General features: G+C 42.0%; 1 protein-coding gene and 1 long non-coding RNA gene across 4 annotated transcripts in view; both read right to left on the bottom strand.

Moving 5' to 3' along the window:
* The window catches only part of LOC134861161 (leucine-rich repeat flightless-interacting protein 1-like), a 34,522-nt gene that overhangs the window by 2,585 nt on the left and 13,370 nt on the right, over positions 1-18,567 (bottom strand). The window contains 11 exon segments of the mRNA XM_063878189.1: positions 1,227-1,331; positions 1,415-1,494; positions 1,578-1,623; positions 1,625-1,684; positions 2,339-2,421; positions 2,625-2,835; positions 9,218-9,435; positions 9,515-10,846; positions 11,115-11,244; positions 11,319-11,411; positions 11,686-11,778. Coding sequence (XP_063734259.1) covers positions 1,227-1,331; positions 1,415-1,494; positions 1,578-1,623; positions 1,625-1,684; positions 2,339-2,421; positions 2,625-2,835; positions 9,218-9,435; positions 9,515-10,846; positions 11,115-11,244; positions 11,319-11,411; positions 11,686-11,778 — 2,451 coding nt within the window.
* LOC134861121 (uncharacterized) lies at positions 5,244-7,355 on the bottom strand. 3 transcript variants are annotated; one of them, XR_010165373.1, is made up of 3 exons: positions 7,035-7,355; positions 6,440-6,993; positions 5,244-6,320 (listed from the first exon to the last, which is right to left on the bottom strand). It is a non-coding gene; the product is annotated as an uncharacterized LOC134861121 (long non-coding RNA). The 3 variants fall into 3 exon arrangements; XR_010165372.1 differs by having other exon boundaries at positions 5,244-6,041; positions 6,083-6,320; positions 6,440-7,355; XR_010165371.1 differs by having other exon boundaries at positions 5,244-5,399; positions 5,441-6,320; positions 6,440-7,355.

Here is an 18,567-nt window from a genome sequence, read left to right on the forward strand (position 1 = left end):
TAGTAAACAAGTAGTAAACAAAAGTAAACAAGAAGTAAACAAGTAGTAAAAAAGTAAGTAAACAAGAAGTAAACAAGTAGTAAAAAAGAAGAACAGTAAAAACAGGTAACGTAAACAAGTAGTAAACAAGAAGTAAACAAGAGTAAACAGGTAGTAAACAAAGTAAAAACAAGAAGTAAACAAGAAGTAAACAAGGTATACAAGTAGTAACAGGAAAACAAGAAGTATACAGGTAGTAAACAAGAAGTAAACAAGAAGTAAACAAGAAGTATACAGTAGTAAACAAGTAGTAAACAAGAAGAAAATACAAGTAGTAAACAAGAAGTAAACAAGAAGTATACAAGTAGTAAAAAAGGGAGTAAACAAGAAGTATACAAGTAGTAACAGAAGTAAACAAGTAGTAAACAAGAAGTAAACAAGAAGTATACAGGTAGGAAATACAAGAAGTTATACAGGTTTTTTTGGTGAACGATGTTGTAGCAAGAAGTAAACAAGAGGATATACGGGGTAAGTAAACATAGTAGTCAAACACTAAGAGTAAAAAAGGAAGTTTACTCCAGATATTGTTAAACCCGGGTTGAGAAACAAGTAGTAAAACAAGAAGTAAACAAGAGTATACAGGTAGTAAACAAGTAGTAAACAAGAAGTAAACAAGAAGTATACAGGTAGTAAACAAGTAGTCAACAAGAAGTAAACAAGAAGTAAACAAGAAATATACAGGTAGTAAACAAGTAGTAAACACAAAGTAAACAAGAAGTATACAGGTAGTAAACAAGTAGTAAACAAGAAGTAAACAGGTAGTTAACAAGTAGTAAACAAGAAGTAAACAAGAAGTATACAGGTAGTAAACAAGTAGTAAACAAAAAGTAAACAAAAAGTAAACAAGTAGTAAACAAGAAGTATACAAGTAGTAAACAAGAAGTAAACAAGAAGTATACAAGTAGTAAACAAGTAGTAAACAAGTAGTAAACAAGAAGTAAACAAGTAGTAAACAAGTAGTAAACAAGAAGTATACAAGTAGTAAACAAGAAGTAAACAAGAAGTATACAAGTAGTAAACAAGAAAACAAGAAGTATACAAGTAGTAAACAAGAAGTAAACAAGAAGTATACAAGTAGTAAACAAGTAGTAAACAAGTAGTAAACAAGTAGTAAACAAGAAGTAAACAAGAAGTATACAAGTAGTAAACAAGAAGTAACAAGAAGTATACAGGTAGGAAATACAGACCTCTCTTTGCAGTTTCCTCTTCTCCACCTTCAGCTCGTCTTCGATCTTTTCTGCGTTTTCTGACGCTGCCTTGTAGCGAGACACCTGCCCATCCAGACGGATCACCTGACAGGAGATCAGAGGAAACATCAGCTGAAGACAAACATCTTTTCTGAAGGCTCTTATTTTGCTATCTTAACAGGAAGTACGTTTTGCTCCAGAGTGGTCACTTCCTGTTCAGATTTCACCAGCTTGAACTTCAGGTCACTGATCTGCCGGTTAGCATCTCCTGAGGAACAAACACACCGTCAGCCAAAACACTCATCCACTCAGAGAGGAGGAAGAGGAGGAAGAGGAGGGTGTGGTTCTCACGCTGGAGGTCCAGCAGCTGGGGGTCAAGGCCGTTCTGCAGACCCCCCCCCCTCAGGATCAGAACCCGTCCTGTTCTTCTGGTCTAGCTCGGACTTCAGCAGACGCACCTGAACACACTCTTCATTAACGACACACACCTGAACACTCTTCATTAACGACACACACCTGAACACTCTTCATTAACGACACACACCTGAACACACTCTTCATTAACGACACACACCTGAACACTCTTCATTAACGACACACACCTGAACACACTCTTCATTAACGACACACACCTGAACACTCTTCATTAACGACACACACCTGAACACTCTTCATTAACGACACACACCTGAACACTCTTCATTAACGACACACACCTGAACACTCTTCATTAACGACACACACCTGAACACACTCTTCATTAACGACACACACCTGAACCACTCTTCATTAACGACACACACCTGAACACACTCTTCATTAACGACACACACCTGAACACACTCTTCATTAACGACACACACCTGAACACACTCTTCATTAACGACACACACCTGAACACACTCTTCATTAACGACACACACCTGAACACACTCTTCATTAACGACACACACCTGAACCACTCTTCATTAACGACACACACCTGAACACACTCTTCATTAACGACACACACCTGAACACACTCTTCATTAACGACACACACCTGAACACACTCTTCATTAACGACACACACCTGGAGGATTATTATGCTTGGATATGAATATAAGCGTCACCTGATCCTGGAAGTTCTCCCTCTCCTCAACCAGCCTCTTCAGGTGCAGCTCTGAAACACAGACACATCTCTTATGATCTCTACCTGCAGCTCTGAAACACAGACACATCTCTTATGATCTCTACCTGCAGCTCTGAAACACAGACACATCTCTTATGATCTCTACCTGCAGCTCTGAAACACAGACACATCTCTTATGATCTCTACCTGCAGCTCTGAAACACAGACCATCTCTTATGATCTCTACCTGCAGCTCTGAAACACAGACCATCTCTTATGATCTCTACCTGCAGCTCTGAAACACAGACATCTCTTATGATCTCTACCTGCAGCTCTGAAACACAGACATCTCTTATGATCTCTACCTGCAGCTCTGAAACACAGACATCTCTTATGATCTCTACCTGCAGCTCTGAAACACAGACATCTCTTATGATCTCTACCTGCAGCTCTGAAACACAGACATCTCTTATGATCTCTACCTGCAGCTCTGAAACACAGACATCTCTTATGATCTCTACCTGCAGCTCTGAAACACAGACATCTCTTATGATCTCCACCTGCAGCTCTGAAACACAGACATCTCTTATGATCTCTACCTGCAGCTCTGAAACCACAGACATCTCTTATGATCTCTACCTGCAGCTCTGAAACACAGACATCTCTTATGATCTCTACCTGCAGCTCTGAAACACAGACACATCTCTTATGATCTCTACCTGCAGCTCTGAAACACAGACATCTCTTATGATCTCTACCTGCAGCTCTGAAACACAGACATCTCTTATGATCTCTACCTGCAGCTCTGAAACACAGACACATCTCTTATGATCTCTACCTGCAGCTCTGAAACACAGACATCTCTTATGATCTCTACCTGCAGCTCTGAAACACAGACCATCTCTTATGATCTCTACCTGCAGCTCTGAAACACAGACACATCTCTTATGATCTCTACCTGCAGCTCTGAAACACAGACACATCTCTTATGATCTCTACCTGCAGCTCTGAAACACAGACATCTCTTATGATCTCTACCTGCAGCTCTGAAACACAGACATCTCTTATGATCTCTACTGCAGCTCTGAAACACAGACATCTCTTATGATCTCTACCTGCAGCTCTGAAACACAGACACATCTCTTATGATCTCTACCTGCAGCTCTGAAACACAGACACATCTCTTATGATCTCTACCTGCAGCTCTGAAACACAGACACATCTCTTATGATCTCTACCTGCAGCTCTGAAACACAGACATCTCTTATGATCTCTACCTGCAGCTCTGAAACACAGACAATCTCTTATGATCTCTACCTGCAGCTCTGAAACACAGACATCTCTTATGATCTCTACCTGCAGCTCTGAAACACAGGCACATCTCTTATGATCTCTACCTGCAGCTCTGAAACACAGACATCTCTTATGATCTCTACCTGCAGCTCTGAAACACAGACACATCTCTTATGATCTCTACCTGCAGCTCTGAAACACAGACATCTCTTATGATCTCTACCTGCAGCTCTGAAACACAGACACATCTCTTATGATCTCTACCTGCAGCTCTGAAACACAGACATCTCTTATGATCTCTACCTGCAGCTCTGAAACACAGACATCTCTTATGATCTCTACCTGCAGCTCTGAAACACAGACATCTCTTATGATCTCTACCTGCAGCTCTGAAACACAGACATCTCTTATGATCTCTACCTGCAGCTCTGAAACACAGACATCTCTTATGATCTCTACCTGCAGCTCTGAAACACAGACATCTCTTATGATCTCTACCTGCAGCTCTGAAACACAGACATCTCTTATGATCTCTACCTGCAGCTCTGAAACACAGACATCTCTTATGATCTCTACCTGCAGCTCTGAAACACAGACACATCTCTTATGATCTCTACCTGCAGCTCTGAAACCACAGACCATCTCTTATGATCTCTACCTGCAGCTCTGAAACACAGACATCTCTTATGATCTCTACCTGCAGCTCTGAAACACAGACACATCTCTTATGATCTCTACCTGCAGCTCTGAAACACCGACATCTCTTATGATCTCTACCTGCAGCTCTGAAACACAGAACATCTCTTATGATCTCTACCTGCAGCTCTGAAACACAGACCATCTCTTATGATCTCTACCTGCAGCTCTGAAACACAGACACATCTCTTATGATCTCTACCTGCAGCTCTGAAACACAGACATCTCTTATGATCTCTACCTGCAGCTCTGAAACACAGACCATCTCTTATGATCTCTACCTGCAGCTCTGAAACACAGACATCTCTTATGATCTCTACCTGCAGCTCTGAAACACAGCACATCTCTTATGATCTCTACCTGCAGCTCTGAAACACAGACACACTCTTATGATCTCCACCTGCAGCTCTGAAACACAGACATCTCTTATGATCTCTACCTGCAGCTCTGAAACACAGACATCTCTTATGATCTCTATCTGCAGCTCTGAAACACAGACCACATATCTTATGATCTCTACCTGCAGCTCTGAAGCACAGACATCTCTTATGATCTCTACCTGCAGCTCTGAAACACAGACACATCTCTTATGATCTCTACCTGCAGCTCTGAAACACAGACATCTCTTATGATCTCTACCTGCAGCTCTGAAACACAGACATCTCTTATGATCTCTACCTGCAGCTCTGAAACACAGACATCTCTTATGATCTCTACCTGCAGCTCTGAAACACAGACACATCTCTTATGATCTCTACCTGCAGCTCTGAAACACAGACACATCTCTTATGATCTCTACCTGCAGCTCTGAAACACAGACATCTCTTATGATCTCTACCTGCAGCTCTGAAACACAGACATCTCTTATGATCTCTACCTGCAGCTCTGAAACACAGACCATCTCTTATGATCTCTACCTGCAGCTCTGAAACACAGACATCTCTTATGATCTCTACCTGCAGCTCTGAAACACAGACATCTCTTATGATCTCTACCTGCAGCTCTGAAACACAGACATCTCTTATGATCTCTACCTGCAGCTCTGAAACACAGACATCTCTTATGATCTCTACCTGCAGCTCTGAAACACAGACACATCTCTTATGATCTCTACCTGCAGCTCTGAAACACAGACACATCTCTTATGATCTCTACCTGCAGCTCTGAAACACAGACATCTCTTATGATCTCTACCTGCAGCTCTGAAACACAGACATCTCTTATGATCTCTACCTGCAGCTCTGAAACACAGACACATCTCTTATGATCTCTACCTGCAGCTCTGAAACACAGACACATCTCTTATGATCTCTACCTGCAGCTCTGAAACACAGACACATCTCTTATGATCTCTACCTGCAGCTCTGAAACACAGACATCTCTTATGATCTCTACCTGCAGCTCTGAAACACAGACACATCTCTTATGATCTCTACCTGCAGCTCTGAAACACAGACACATCTCTTATGATCTCTACCTGCAGCTCTGAAACACAGACATCTCTTATGATCTCTACCTGCAGCTCTGAAACACAGACACATCTCTTATGATCTCTACCTGCAGCTCTGAAACACAGACATCTCTTATGATCTCTACCTGCAGCTCTGAAACACAGACACATCTCTTATGATCTCTACCTGCAGCTCTGAAACACAGACATCTCTTATGATCTCTACCTGCAGCTCTGAAACACAGACATCTCTTATGATCTCTACCTGCAGCTCTGAAACACAGACACATCTCTTATGATCTCTACCTGCAGCTCTGAAACACAGACACATCTCTTATGATCTCTACCTGCAGCTCTGAAACACAGACATCTCTTATGATCTCTACCTGCAGCTCTGAAACACAGACATCTCTTATGATCTCTACCTGCAGCTCTGAAACACAGACATCTCTTATGATCTCCACCTGCAGCTCTGAAACACAGACATCTCTTATGATCTCTACCTGCAGCTCTGAAACACAGACACATCTCTTATGATCTCTACCTGCAGCTCTGAAACACAGACATCTCTTATGATCTCTATCTGCAGCTCTGAAACACAGACACATATCTTATGATCTCTACCTGCAGCTCTGAAACACAGACATCTCTTATGATCTCTACCTGCAGCTCTGAAACACAGACACATCTCTTATGATCTCTACCTGCAGCTCTGAAACACAGACATCTCTTATGATCTCTACCTGCAGCTCTGAAACACAGACATCTCTTATGATCTCTACCTGCAGCTCTGAAACACAGACATCTCTTATGATCTCTACCTGCAGCTCTGAAACACAGACATCTCTTATGATCTCTACCTGCAGCTCTGAAACACAGACATCTCTTATGATCTCTACCTGCAGCTCTGAAACACAGACATCTCTTATGATCTCTACCTGCAGCTCTGAAACACAGACACATCTCTTATGATCTCTACCTGCAGCTCTGAAACACAGACACATCTCTTATGATCTCTACCTGCAGCTCTGAAACACAGACATCTCTTATGATCTCTACCTGCAGCTCTGAAACACAGACACATCTCTTATGATCTCTACCTGCAGCTCTGAAACACAGACATCTCTTATGATCTCTACCTGCAGCTCTGAAACACAGACATCTCTTATGATCTCTACCTGCAGCTCTGAAACACAGACATCTCTTATGATCTCTACCTGCAGCTCTGAAACACAGACACATCTCTTATGATCTCTACCTGCAGCTCTGAAACACAGACACATCTCTTATGATCTCTACCTGCAGCTCTGAAACACAGACATCTCTTATGATCTCTACCTGCAGCTCTGAAACACAGACATCTCTTATGATCTCTACCTGCAGCTCTGAACAATATAAAACGTAGTGAGCCGAGCACAGTGCCCTGTGGAGCTCCACGTATAATTCTTATTAATTATCTGACCATTTGTGTTCAAAACAAATATTATTCTCAGAATTATTAACCCAATATAAGATGCTTACTATGGATGATTAATGAGTGTACATTTCTGAACATTTTAAGAACTAAATAAATCTGATTATTTATTAAAGAATGGAACTACATTTCGGTGGTGAAGTTACCCCCAATATTGTTGTGAGTTTACGACATAAAATTAATAAAAATCGATATTGAAACTTTACAATACAATAACACACATGGTTTAAATGCTTTTCAACTGTATGACTAATTCCAGAGATTAAAAGCTGGAAATATATGCTATTTATTAAGAGACGTAGCAGCAGACGTAGCAGCAGTAGCAGCAGACGTAGCAGCAAGTAGCAGCAGTAGCAGCAGACGTAGCAGCAGTAGCAGCAGACGTAGCAGCAGTAGCAGCAGTAGCAGCAGTAGCAGCAGACGTAGCAGCAGTAGCAGCAGTAGCAGCAGACGTAGCAGCAGACGTAGCAGCAGTAGCAGCAGACGTAGCAGCAGTAGCAGCAGTAGCAGCAGACGTAGCAGCAGTAGCAGCAGTAGCAGCAGACGTAGCAGCAGACGTAGCAACAGTAGCAGCAGACGTAGCAGCAAGTAGCAGCAGTAGCAGCAGTAGCAGCAGCAGCAGCAGACGTAGCAGCAGTAGCAGCAGACGTAGCAGCAGTAGCAGCAGTAGCAGCAGTAGCAGCAGACGTAGCAGCAGTAGCAGCAGTAGCAGCAGCAGCAGCAGACGTAGCAGCAGTAGCAGCAGACGTAGCAGCAGTAGCAGCAAGTAGCAGCAGACATAGCAGCAGTAGCAGCAGTAGCAGCAGTAGCAGCAGACGTAGCAGCAGTAGCAGACGTATCAGCAGTAGCAGCAGTAGCAGCAGACGTAGCAGCAGTAGCAGCAGACGTAGCAGCAGTAGCAGCAGACGTAACAGCAGTAGCAGCAGTAGCAGCAGACGTAGCAGCAGTAGCAGCAGACGTAGCAGCAGACGTAGCAGCAGTAGCAGCAGACGTAGCAGCAGTAGCAGCAGACGTAGCAGCAGTAGCAGCAGTAGCAGCAGACGTAGCAGCAGACGTAGCAGCAGTAGCAGCAGTAGCAGCAGACGTAGCAGCAGTAGCAGCAGTAGCAGCAGACGTAGCAGCAGTAGCAGCAGTAGCAGCACGTAGCAGCAGACGTAGCAGCAGTAGCAGCAGTAGCAGCAACGTAGCAGCAGTAGCAGCAGTAGCAGCAGTAGCAGCAGACGTAGCAGCAGTAGCAGCAGTAAGCAGCAGTAGCAGCAGACGTAGCAGCAGTAGCAGCAGTAGCAGCAGTAGCAGCAGACGTAGCAGCAGTAGCAGCAGTAGCAGCAGTAGCAGCAGACGTAGCAGCAGTAGCAGCAGTAGCAGCAGTAGCAGCAGACGTAGCAGCAGTAGCAGCAGTAGCAGCAGTAGCAGCAGACGTAGCAGCAGTAGCAGCAGTAGCAGCAGACGTAGCAGCAGTAGCAGCAGTAGCAGCAGACGTAGCAGCAGCAGTAGCAGCAGTAGCAGCAGTAGCAGCAGACGTAGCAGCAGTAGCAGCAGTAGCAGCAGACGTAGCAGCAGTAGCAGCAGTAGCAGCAGTAGCAGCAGACGTAGCAGCAGTAGCAGCAGTAGCAGCAGACGTTGTAAAGGAAATGAGAATGTTAGACGAGCCGGGAAAAGATGAGCTGATTCTTTATTGGACGAGTTTTCAAACAACATCATTTGGTTTTATTAGGAAAGACTTTGAGAACTTCAACTGAACTCCAGAATCACAGACAGTAGAGTTCAGAGCCCTAATGGTTTAATGATAATGGTCAAACTGGTTTTCCCCCAACCACAACCCTCAATAAATCAATAAAAACTTCTCCTCTGAATCCCAGATTAAACTTTATTGAACTAACAGCAGAACTTTATCGTTCTTCTCCGAACTCCTTCCATCAGACTGAGTTCCTTGGATCCCTCCAGCAGACCAACTCCTATATCGTTACCACCGCCTCCTCGTCCACCTCCTCACAGCTGTCCATGCCTCGGTCCTCCGGGTCCTCGGTGGGTCTCGCCTCGTTGAGACTCTCCACCATCCCGTCCTGCAGGCTCAGCAGCAGCAGCTCAGGCAGCGCCATCGCCCTGATTTCCTCTGCTGTGATCTCTAAGATCCTCCTGAAGGAGTTTACAGGGCTGGGGGTCCAGGGCTTCTCAGTCTCAACCACTTCCTCCGGTTCAGTGAAGAACATCTCGATGAAGACGAATTCCTCAGACCAGCTTTGCTTCACCTCTTCAGGGTGGACTGAGATCTTCAGAGGCGGGTACTTCCGGGGAGGATTCAGAGACGTCCAGAGCGGAAGTAGAAATGCTGGGTTTACTCCCTGAGGTGTTCTGAGGGGATTCCAGGTCAGGACGATCCTGGTCTTCTTCATAGATCTTCTTTGAGTCCACAGAGACATCAAGGGCTTCAGGATGACCCCCCAACAGCCCAGACTCTTTTAAAATCTCCTGAAGTCCAGCAGCAGCTTCAGGATCTTCTGTTGTTTCACTTCCTCCTGTCATCGGTCTGCTTGGTTCTTGGTCCACCACATCACGCTGCTCTGAGACATTTTCTGCAACGATCTTCACCATCTCCTCGAAATCTGAAATCCACCGATCCAGAGACTCTGGGATTTCTGGGAAAATCCTGGAGATTTCAGCTGCAAAGCCGGGATTTTGCTCCACAAAGCAGCTCAGCATGCTGTGAATCATGTTCTCCAAACAGTTCCAGTCCCTCCACATCTGGGTGGGTGACTTCAGACTGTCAGAGGGAGCGCCTTCATTAAACCCCCTGTCCTTTGGTTCCTCAGCTGTACCATACTTCCCCCCAGCGGGTGCCTCCTCTGCTGCTGGAAACGCATCACGATCTGATGAGTGGTGGTCCAGGCTTGGACCTGCAGATACAGCAGGGCAGCTTAAATCCTGCTCGTCCTTTAGGGCGGTTTCTCTGCTTCCCAAACTCCCTGCAGATTGTTTTCGGTTTACAGGACTTTGGGAAGTTAAGACAAACTCATCTTCGACTATAAGATTTGTGAGGGCTTCAGGATCTCCGTCTTCGAACCGAGGTCCGTCACCACCAGCTGATTCATTTTCTCTGGACCGGTCCCCAAAGGTGGGAGTACAGAACTCTTTTATTTCACATTCTTCTGCACCAAACTCTTTTCTATCAGGTACTACCTCCTGTTCTGAACATCTTACGTCCTGGTTCTTGTTCCCATCGTTCTCTCTCTGCTGGAAAAGACACTCGACAGCAGTTGAAGGATCTGGCTGAAGATCCCTATCTGAGGATGGATATCCCGGCACGGGTTTCTCTTGAGTAATCCAGAGGACTGAAACTGTGGATGATTGGACGACAGCTTCAGGTGAGGCTATACTAACACACACCTGACTTCCTCCCAGATAAGATTTGGCTGATTCAGAGATTTCATCGTCAAAGGAGCGCTCCATTTCGAGCATGAAGACGTCTCGGTTTGAGGGTTTGGTTCTTTCAATGGTCAAATCTTCATCAACGCATCTGGCCAGAGAACGGGAGCGTTTGACAACCTGACTCCGGTTGTACTTCCTGTCGGTTACTTCTCCTGGCTTTCCATCTCTCCCTGAAACACCACGAAGAAGACAGTGGAGGACGAAGTAGAGCAGAGGGTTAGAGAGTGAAAGTGAGCAGATGTTGGGAATCAGTCCGGACCGACGACAGGTCTTGATTGAAAGAGAATTAGAACTCTTCAGGACGGACTGGATTATAAATAAACTCATACTAAAAAGGTCAGAGGCCCCGTGGGTCAGCAAACATTCAGCCGACATTCAGGCATTTCATTTTATAGTCATTGTATTAAAGTTTAAGACCACTGCTGCAATGGTTCTTACCCAGCATGCTCTCTCTGCCGCAGTGTGACGGCTCCTCAGCCAATCGGGAGGCAGAATCTGCGCTGACATCGTCCTCCTGTCCCTTCTCGCCATTGGTTGGGAGCTCCGGACAAACGACCACTCCGTGTTTCTGTTGGGGGTAAATCACTCAGTCAGCTGCAGCCAATCAAAGGCCGGCTCTGTGACATCACACAGTGACATCACCTTCAGTAAATCTCGCTGCTGGACGACGTTGTCTCTGAGGCGGTCGCGTCCCATACGAACAGTGTTAGAGGTTTCTATCTGTCTCTCTAACGCCTGAGAGAAGACGAGGAGGAGGAGGAAGAGGAGGAGGAAGAGGACGAGGAAGAGGAAGAGGACGAGGACGAGGACGAGGAGGAAGAGGTGTGATGCAGTCAGAGGAGGTAAACAGAGGATACAGAAATATTAGTTCATGTTTTGAAAAACGATAATAAGACAGGAATGTTAAACAGGAAGTTGTACAGGCTGAGACATTTCTGATATCCCTTCAAAATAAAAGCCAGACAAGATTTAAATTCTCTTCTTCTTCTGTGGTGTTTTAGAAGCGTACCGATATCTTCTGGTCCTTCCACTGCAGCATCTCCTGCAGGTCAGACACCTCCTGACTGTAAGAACTGCTCCTCGAACGCAGCTCTGAAACCTCCTGAGAGAGGAGGAGGAGCAAGAGGAGGAGCAAGAGGAGGAGGAGGAGAGTAAAGGGTTAGAGAGGGTGAGTAAAGTCTCAGACAATATACCAGGTTAACGAGAGTTTAAAGGTAATAATATATTATTAAAGAGACAGGGAGTGAGAGAAAGCAGACAGGGAGTGAGAGGACGCAGACAGGAGTGAGAGAAAGCAGACGGAGTGAGAGGACGCAGGACAGGGAGTGAGAGGACGCAGACAGGGAGTGAGAGGAAAGCAGACAGGGAGTGAGAGGAAGCAGACAGGGAGTGAGAGAAAGCAGACAGGAGTGAGAGGACGCAGACAGGGAGTGAGAGGACGCAGACAAGGACTGAGAGGACGCAGACAGGGAGTGAGAGAAAGCAGACAGGGAGTGAGAGGAAGCAGGCAGGGAGTGAGAGAAAGCAGACAGGGAGTGAGAGGACGCAGACAGGGAGTGAGAGAAGCAGGACTGAGAGAAGCAGACAGGGAGTGAGAGAAAGCAGACGGAGTGAGAGGACGCAGACAGGGACGTGAGAGGACGCAGACAGGGAGTGAGAGAAGCAGACAGGGAGTGAGAGGAAGCAGACAGGGAGTGAGAGGAAGCAGACAGGGAGTGAGAGGAAGCAGACAGGGAGTGAGAGGACGCAGACAGGAGTGAGAGGAAGCAGACAGGGAGTGAGAGACGCAGACAGGAGTGAGAGGAAGCAGACAGGGAGTGAGAGGAAGCAGACAGGGAGTGAGAGAAAGCAGACAGGAGTGAGAGGACGCAGACAGGGAGTGAGAGGAAGCAGACAGGGAGTGAGAGGAAGCAGACAGGGAGTGAGAGGAAGCAGACAGGGAGTGAGAGGAAGCAGACAGGGAGTGAGAGAAGCAGACAGGGAGTGAGAGGAAGCAGATAGGGAGTGAGAGGAAGCAGACAGGAAGTGAGAGAAGCAGACAGGGAGTGAGAGGACGCAGACAGGGAGTGAGAGGAAGCAGACAGGGAGTGAGAGGAAGAAAGAAAAAACCCCCCACAAAAAAACCCCCCCCAAAAAGAAAAACAAAAAAAAAAAAAAAACAAAAAAAAAAAAAAAACAAAAACCCCCCCAAAAAAAAAAACAAAAAGGAAAAAAAAAAAAAAGCAGAAGGGAGTGAGAGGACGCAGACAGGGAGTGTGAGACAGCAGACAGGGAGTGAGAGACTCGCGACCGGGAGTGAGAGAAAGCAGACAGGGAGTGAGAGGACGCAGACAGGAGTGAGAGGAAGCAGACAGGGAGTGATGAGAAAGCAGACGGAGTGAGAGGGACGCAGTCAGGGAGTGAGGAAAGCAGACAGACAGGGAGTGTCGAGGGACGCCAGACCGGGAGTGAGAGACTGCAGACAGGGGAGTGAGAGGACGCAGACAGGGAGTGAGTGGACGCAGACAGGGAGTAGTGAGAGAATGCAGACAGGGAGTTGAGAGGCGAGGACTGGGAGTGAGAGGAGCAGACAGGAAGTTGAGATGAAGCTGACAGGGGGAGAGAGGACGCAGACAGGAGTGAGAGGAAGCAGACAGGAAGTGAGAGAAAGCAGACAGGGAGTGAGAGGACGCAGACAGGGAGTGAGAGGACGCAGACAGGGAGTGAGAGGAAGCCACAGAAGCAGACAGGAAGTGAGAGGAAGCAGACAGGGAGTGAGAGGACGCAGACAGGAAGTGAGGTAATCCATCCTATTCATTAATATATATTAATCCTCCATTTATTGCTCTTATCTTACATTAATATATATATTAAATCATACTTAATTCTATTCATCCTCCTTCTAATCTCTTCTCTACATTCTATCTCTTCCCTAATTTCTTCTATTCCTCCTACCTTCATTTATTTCCCCTACCTCCTCTCCTTCCTATCTCTCCTCTCCTTTCACTATTCTTCCTCTCCTTCCTATCTCTTCCTCTCCTTCTATCTCAACACAACAAACTACCAAACTAAACCACACAAACCCTCCCCATCTCTTCCAAAAACAACTCCAAAAAAAACTCTTCCATCCCCACATCTATCTCTCTCCCCCTTCCTCAACTCTCCCCTTCTTTGCTTCCTCCCTTCTATCTCTCAACCTACCCCCACCACATTCTATCTCCCCTCTCCTCACTCAAACAATCTTCCTTAAAAACCTACAAAACAACCCACCAATTTATTCAACTATCCTTCCTCTCTCTTCCCAAACTTCCCCCATACTCTGATATTCATTATATTTCCAACACCACCCTCCTTCTATATCTTCCTCCCTCCACTTTTATCTTGTCTTCCTCCTACTTATATCTTCTAACAACCACGCATTTCTTCTATCTCTTCTTCCTTCTATCTACCTTTCTCACTCCTACTGTATGATATTCCTCATACATTTATTTGAAGGATGACTCATAATTTATTTTTATATCTGACTCATTCCTATATTTATATTACTCCTCATTTTCACATTTAATCATTATTACCCTTTCTATTCATGTGTCTATCCTCCTTCTCTTTTCATCCCCCTTCCTTGATTATCTCTTCCTCCTCCTTTCTCATCTTCCTCTCCTTTATTATTATTCCTCCTCCTTTCTATCTATTCTCATACTTTCTATATTTGTCCTTATCTTACTCTCCATTTCTCCCTTCCCCCCTCTCCTTTCTATTCTTCACTCCTCCATTTCAATGTGTCGCACTCTTCCCCACCTTCATCCTCCCCCCCTTCCCCCCCCCCCCCCTCAGTGACAGTGTGACACGCACTACAGGAAGTGAGAGAAGCGAAGGCATGGACCCGTGTGGAGACCGGAACTCCCCTTGAGTTGAGCCCCCCCCAAGAGCAGCAGGGATGTGAGGAGGACGCAGCAGGAAGTGAGAGGACGCTCAAGACAGGAAAGTCGATGAGAGGACCAGCCCGACAGCGGAGTGCGAGAAGAAAGCGTCCCCCCCCCCTTTCTGTGAGAGGACGCCGACATGAAGTGAGAGGTAAAAGATGACAGGGAGTGCAGAGGATGCAGATAGGGGAAGTGAAGGTCTCTTTGTCTGATGTGTGTTGTGGTCGTGAAGACAGGATAGTAGTTAGAGAGGTTGGGACTGACCGTAAAGAATGGCCTCTGAGCGTCTCATGGTGATAGTGGACGGAGTCGCTTCTGTACGGGATTCGGCGGAATGAACGTGCAGGACGAGCAAGAGAATTGGGAAGTTGTATACTAATATGATGTGTGTGGGTGTTTGTTGGTGAGGTGTGTCGCGTTGGTGGGGGTGTGTGGGGTGTTGGTGTGTGGTGGTGTGTGTTGGTGTGTGTGTGTGGTTGTGTTGGTGTGTGTGTGTGTGTGTGGTGGTGTGTGTGTGTTGGGGTGTGTTGTGCGAGTGGTGGGTTGTGAATGTAGGTGTGTGTAGTGTGTGTGTGGTTTGGATGTGTGTTGTGTGTGGATGGAGTGTTTGTGTTGGTTTGTGTGTGATGGTGAGTTTGAGTTGTGGTGATGGGGTTTATATATTTATTATATTATAGTGATATAGTATATATATATTATTTGTTTAGATATAAATATATTTTATATTATATACTATAATTATATATATATATTTTATTATATATATATATATTATATATAATTATATTATATTAAATATATATTTATATATAATTTTATAAATATAATCACTTTATATCACCTCCCTCGCTTAAATAATTTCACTTAATATCATAATTCCATAATACAACGTATTTTTTAGTCGCTCGCAGGTCGCCATGTCTGGTTAGTGTGTTTGTGTGTGTTTTTTGGTGGGTGGGGAGTGGGTGTGTGAGTGTTAAAGGGGGGGGTGGGGGTGTGTGGTGGTGTGTGTTGTGGTGGGTGTGGTGTTGTGTGTGGTGTGTGTTTTCTTGTCCACAACCCCACAACCCAACAACTACACCCACCCTCCTCATCCATACTATTAAAGCATAACTCCCTGACAAGTATATCTGTCAGAATTCACAACCACTACACCACTAATATAATTATATGGATTAATAAGAACTTATATTTAGTTCAATACTTTTAATTATATAACTCATACAACACAACAACACACACATTCCCATTCACCACAAACCACCCAACACAATATATACTACTATCCACCATTACAACCAACCCACCACAACAACACTTTCAACACCATTCACAACTACCCATCACACATCCACACTAAAACATCACTACACAACACTACACCAACACACACACATCCCCGCCAAACTACTCAAATAACAACACACCACCACAACTAAACAACACATCATAACAACACACCACACACCCCCCCCCCCACCACCCCCACCCCAACACCCACACCCCCCCCCCCCACACCCCCCCCCCCACCCCCCACCCCCCCCCCCCACACCACCCCACCCCCCCCCCACCCCCCACCCCCCCCCCCCCCATCCCCCCCCACCCCCCCCCCCCCCCACCCCCCCCCCCCCCCCCCCCACCCCCCCCCCACCCCCCCCCCACCCCCCCCCCCCCCCCCCCCCCCACCCCCCCCCCCCCCCCCCCCCCCCCCCCCCCCCCCCCCCACCCCCCCCCCCCCCCCCCCCCCCCCCCCCCCCCCCCCCCCCCACCCCCCCCCCCCCCCCCACCACACACACACAAACCACAACACCACACCCACACACACATCAACACAACATCACACACACAACACACACCACACACATACCATACAAACTACATATAGACCCACCCCCCCCACCCCCAAACCAACACCTCCATACCTCCTCCAACCACACAAAACAAACAATTTTTTTATTTGTTATTATAGATATATATTATTTATATATTGAATAGTATATATATCAGGATGAGATTTAGATTAATGTTATTTGAAGTATTTTTATAGAGGGTGTTAGTATATTGGAGTGTGTAAGTTTTATATATAATTATTGATTTATAATTCATATTTATATTTTATATTTTTAGATATATAATATTATATTTATTTGATATATAGTATTATATATTAATAGTCTATTATGTTTATATATATTTGTGTTATACTTAAATTTATTTATAATAGATGTATATGTGTATGAATAGAATTTTTTGATGATTTTTGAGAGTTATATATGTGTTGATTACTATGTATGTGTGTTATTAGTTTTTTAATTAATGATATATATATAGTTTATATATATTATTAGATTTATATTTTGATAGATTTATATATATATATTAATAGTTATATTTTTTATTTATAGATTTTTTGATTTTTTATAGTGTGATGACTTGTGTGATATAGATTTTATATATCAGTAAGATATATAAGGATAGAGATATGATGATTTGTAGAGGTGTTGTTATATTGATGTATAATGAATATTTGTTATTGAGATGATTATTAGATTTATGTTAGATATATAGATAATAGGATATTTTTTAGTATAGTTTTGTTATAAGTTATTTAATATATATAATATATGATGAGATATATTATATCAATGTGATAGATATAGAAGATATTTATTATTTAGAGTTTTTTATATATAATGAGATATAATATAGTTTTTAGTTAGTATTATATTATAATTATAGATTTATATATATTAGATATATATTATATATTATTATATATTTGATATATCTTTTAATAGAGTGTTGTGATAGATTTATTTATATATATAATATTAGATATATTATATTAGTTATATTATATTATATATATTATATATTTAATAGTTGTTATATATATAGGAGATATAGTATATGTATTATATTTATATTATAATAATATAATATATATATGATTAATATAGATAATTTTTATTGATAAGTATATGATAGATAGAATAGATATATTATAAGATATATTTATATAATTTATTTATTATATATTTATATATGTGATTCGATAATATTTATAATATATATATTATATATATTTTATAGATTATAGAATTATTATATATAGATTATTTATATTATATAAAGTATATTGCATTTGATAGAATATTATATTAATAGTATTTATATATATTATATATTATTATATATATTTAATATATATATTTATATATATTATTATTAATATATATATAATATATTTTTTTTATATATATATTATATATATTTTTATATTATATATATATTTATATTATTATATATATTATATTTATATAGATAAATAAATAATATATATATTATATTATAATATTTATAATTTATTTATTATTTATATTTATATTATATATATACTAATATATATATATATATAATATATATATATATATATTATATATATATAATCTATATATATATATATATATATAATATAATATATATATTATATATTTATTTAATATAATATATATATATAATTATATATAATATTATAATATATAAATATATATTATATTATATTATATATATAATTATATATATATATATATTATATATATATAATATATATAAATATTATATATATATATATATATACTTATATATATTATATTATATAATATATATTAATATATTATATATATATATATATAATATAATATATATATTTATATATATTATATTATATATATATAATATATATAATATATATAATATATATATTATATATATTATATATATATAATATAATATTATATATATAATATAATATATATAATATTATATATATTATATTATATATATTATATTATATATAATATATATATAATTAATATATATATATATTATATATTTTATTTATATATATATTATATTATATATATATAATATTATATATACTGATTTACTGATATTAACCACATTATACTTTGTATCTTGTTTATTCC

This window comes from Eleginops maclovinus, chromosome 24, assembly GCF_036324505.1.
Source record: "Eleginops maclovinus isolate JMC-PN-2008 ecotype Puerto Natales chromosome 24, JC_Emac_rtc_rv5, whole genome shotgun sequence".
Classification (NCBI taxonomy): Eukaryota; Metazoa; Chordata; class Actinopteri; order Perciformes; family Eleginopidae; genus Eleginops; species Eleginops maclovinus.